Source organism: Palaemon carinicauda, chromosome 19 (assembly GCF_036898095.1).
Source record: "Palaemon carinicauda isolate YSFRI2023 chromosome 19, ASM3689809v2, whole genome shotgun sequence".
In the NCBI taxonomy this organism is placed as follows: Eukaryota; Metazoa; Arthropoda; class Malacostraca; order Decapoda; family Palaemonidae; genus Palaemon; species Palaemon carinicauda.
This window is the reverse complement of record NC_090743.1, coordinates 50,904,120-50,908,217: the sequence shown is the minus strand read 5'-3', so window position 1 is coordinate 50,908,217 and position 4,098 is coordinate 50,904,120. Positions and strand designations below refer to the sequence as shown.

The 4,098-nt window shown below is 32.7% G+C and overlaps 1 protein-coding gene across 1 annotated transcript in view; it reads right to left on the bottom strand.

Moving 5' to 3' along the window:
* Nucleotides 1-1,346, bottom strand: part of LOC137658992 (sericin-2-like) — a 3,879-nt gene extending 2,533 nt beyond the window's left edge. Inside the window, exon 1 of the mRNA XM_068394096.1 lies at nucleotides 906-1,346. Coding sequence (XP_068250197.1) covers nucleotides 906-1,346 — 441 coding nt within the window. The remainder of the gene's footprint in view (nucleotides 1-905) is intronic.
* Nucleotides 1,347-4,098: the final 2,752 nt, after the last annotated feature.

The following is a 4,098-nucleotide window of genomic DNA, read 5'->3' as shown; positions in this document are numbered from 1 at the left end:
GGTTAAATCTTCGTCAAAATATCTTGAGATTTTTTCTCTGAAATACTTATTTCGTTGATAAGTTAATATTTTGTTAACTTCAATAAAAGATAATAAATAATGAAAACCTGGATGACAGTAGTTTCAATAGAAATTACTCAACTTGCAAAATGTGAAAAGAGTTCTTCCAGTCCAAAACTATTTGTGTTTGTTAAAATAAAATGATCATTAGTTGATAAATACTTTATTATTACTTTTATATTTTATTTTATGAAATTCTTATTGGATACCTGATATCCCCATTAGGTTGCTTATCGTATTTTGGTCCCCATTACTTCTTTGGTCTTCCCCCAATAGACCATTTTCCTCAATTTCCGTCTTTCCTGTAGGTTGGATACCCCTATTACCACCCATTTCACATAATCTTCCCATTTCCGCCCACTTTCCTTTCATTTTAATTTCCCCTTTACCTCGCTTCCATTACTTTCTTCATTTCTGCCATCTACTATTTAATTAATATTAATCCTTATTATTGTCTACTATTTTCCCAGCATCTCTAGCTTTCCCTTAATTCCCAATACATATGTACCCAATTTTAATTACTTTGCCCATTTAAATCCATTATTTTATTATTACATAATTATTCCTATTATATTAATTTTGTTGTCTTTCTAGTTGTAACCCAACTCGTCTATTCTTCTTCTCCATATTTATCTCACCATATCTTTCCCTACTGCAACTATATTTCGCTTACCTTCACTATCCCCCTCCTTTCCCTCCCCTATCAATCCTCGTTCCCCTCATTTTCCTCCATTGCCCCATGATTCCTCATTGAGTTCTCTCGCCATTCTTCACGAATTCACACGTCGTCGCTCACCCATTCAGTTGGCACTGGGAACAATGTCATATGTATTCCAGGAACACACCTGACTCATAGGATCGCTACTGTTATTACTGCTATTTTTCATGCTCTTGATGCTTCTACTTTTCTTGCTCATGGTGCTGCAGCTATTTTTCGTGGTCTTGGTGCTGCTGCTATTGTTAATGCTCTTAATGCCAATGCTATTTTTCCGGCTGTTAGTGCTGCGTCTGGTTTTCATGCACTTGGTTCTGCTGCTACTGTTCATGTTCTTGGTGCCACTGCTACTTTTCCGGCTCTTAATACTACAGCTACTTTTCTTACGCTTGTTGCCTCTTCTGCTTTTCATTCTCTTGTTGTTAATGCTAATTTTCATGCTTTTGGTGCTGCTACATTTCTTGCTCTTAGTATTATCGCTACTATTCATGCTTTTAGCGCTGCTGCTACTTTTCAGTCTCTTAGTGCTGCTGCTACTTTTCAGGCTCTTGGTGTTACCGCTACTCTTCATGATTATTTTGTGCTGCTGATACTTATAATGCTTGTGGTGTTGTTGCTAGACGTGTTGTTATTTTTCATACTCTTGGCAGTGCTGCTACCTTTTGTGATTTTGGTAATGCTATTATTTTTCATGCTCTTGGTGGTGCTGCTACTTTTCATGCTCTTAGTACCATTGTTAATTTTCTTGCTCTTAATGGTGCTTCTTCTTTTCATGGTCTTAATGTTTCCTTACGGTAAATGAAGATATAATAATAGTACAGATTATTTACTACTAAAGAAGATAATTTCTGAGTATTACGACTATTATTACTATCACTTATCCTTCTGCTTTTACTTCTAGGGTTTGATCCAAATGTGACGTATAAATTTATTTTTGTTAAACACGATATTGTGTTGATTATCATCATATATTGACTCACTAGAGGTAATTACGATTAAATCATATCAGTTAGTTTATCTGTTGAGTCGGGAAGTCGGGTAAACCTCACAGGTATCTCACCAGATAAATCCTGAAATGCAGTTAGCACTTAAGTTCGGGATTCTTGTAGAGTCCCTGGGGTATGATTGATAGCTACCTTGCCTTTCATTTGGAGAGACTAGGGTTCGACCACCATCTGGGTAGAGACATACGGTGTGTGTATGTATATATATATATATATATATATATATATATATATATATATATAGATAGATAGATATATATCTATATATATATCTATATATATCTATCTATATATATATATATATATATATATATATGTGTGTGTGTGTATATATATATATATATATATATATATATATATATATATATATATATTGTTCTGTTGTTTGAGGGAACGCACAGGCACACTATTCTATCTGTTTCCTTATTTCTTTTCCTTGCTGGGTTATTTAACCTATAAATATTGGAGCCCTTGAGTTTATGATATCCTGCATCTCCAACAAAGGTTGTAGCTTACCTAATGATAATGATATGCATTATGTATGTATGCGTATATGTATTCATATATGTATGTTTATGTAAATTTATTTTCCTCTGTATGATGGAGAAGTATTGATTTAAAAGCTCGTCAACAACCGGATCTCAGCATTGATACTGTTTCTTTAACTTTGTATAGCTCTTTTAAATTTTAGGTGTGATTCTCGACAGCAAATTTACTTTTGAGAAGCACATTAGGTATGTGTCTTCTTCAATTACACACACAAAAAAAATGGCTTATTAAGATTTTCGGTGATTAATCTATTCTGAAGAAGTGTTTTAATTCTTTCATTCTACATTGTTTCGAGTATTGTTCTCCTGTCTGGTCTTCAGCTGCCGATTCTCATCTTAATTTGTTGGACAGGAACTCACGGTCAATTAAATTTCTTATTCCTGATCTAGATATTAATCTCTGGCACCGTCGTTCAATTAGTTCGTTATGCATGTTGTATAAGATTTTTCATAATTCTGATCATCCTCTATACATTAAGATCTTCCCGGACAGTTCCATCTTGTTAATTCTAATAGTTAGGCCTTCTCCATCATGAGGCTCAATACTATACAGTATTATAGAAGTTTTATTCCAGCTATGAACAAGTTCTGGAATTATCTTTCTAATTGGGTCGTTTAATTGGTAGAACTTCAAAAGTTCAAACTTGCAGCAAATGTTTTTTTGTTGAACAGGCTGACATAAGCTTTTTTATAGTTTATATATGAAATGTATGTTTGGATGTTGTTACTGTTTTTGAAATATTTAATTTTAATTGTTCATTATTTCTCATATCGTTTATTTATTTCCCCTATTTCCTTTCCTCATGGGGCTATTTTTCCCTGTTGGAGCTCTTGCTTTTCCAACTAGGGTTGTAGCTTAGCTAGTAATAATAATAATAATAATAATAATAATAATAATAATAATAATAATAATAATAATAGAGACGACTGGCGAAATCTAACCGAGGCCCTTTGCGTCAATGGGAGTAGGAGATGATATATATATACATATATATGTATATATATATATATATATATATATATATATCTATATATATATATGTATATATATGTATATATATGTATATATATATATATATATATATATATATATATATATATATATATATATATATATATATATATATATATCCTTACGTAGCTGGTCTAGTGTAGAGTAAATACAGTAATTTATTCATGATTTTATTTATATTTCATTTGTGCATTGAGGAGATGATGCCCAGCTCGTAAAATTAGCTCCTCTCATGTAGATGTAAGATTTATATGTAAATTACATTAAACCTTCATTGTAAATTTCATTGTATTCTTTATTCAGGTTAGTATATGTGAATTTACATTATTTTTAAGAATTATCTTTTCATTTCATGTGTGTTTGTTACGGAGTCTTACAAAATCTATTTGAGAGTGTTGCGGGATTTGTGGGAGATATGAACAAGGGCTTAAGTGATGTTCTTTTATATTTTATGAAGTATTGCGTCATGTTTGAGAGAGAATGTTCAGTAACATGGGCTTTAGAAATTTTGCGAAAGGCCTGGTGATAGCATGTTATCTTTTTTTTATTTCCGGGACAAAGGGTAGGTAGAGCTAGCTGACTGTGAGAGCTATCTGGTGCGGCTTGAGTAGCGTTCGGGAACTATGATGCCTTTTGTCAGCCCACCAACGCTTCCCAAATCTCGGGGAAGTTTCAGGAAACTTCTGGAATTAGCCAAATTTCATATAAAAGGTGACACCAAGGTTAGGCTAAACAGATAGAGATAGAGAACTGCAACCT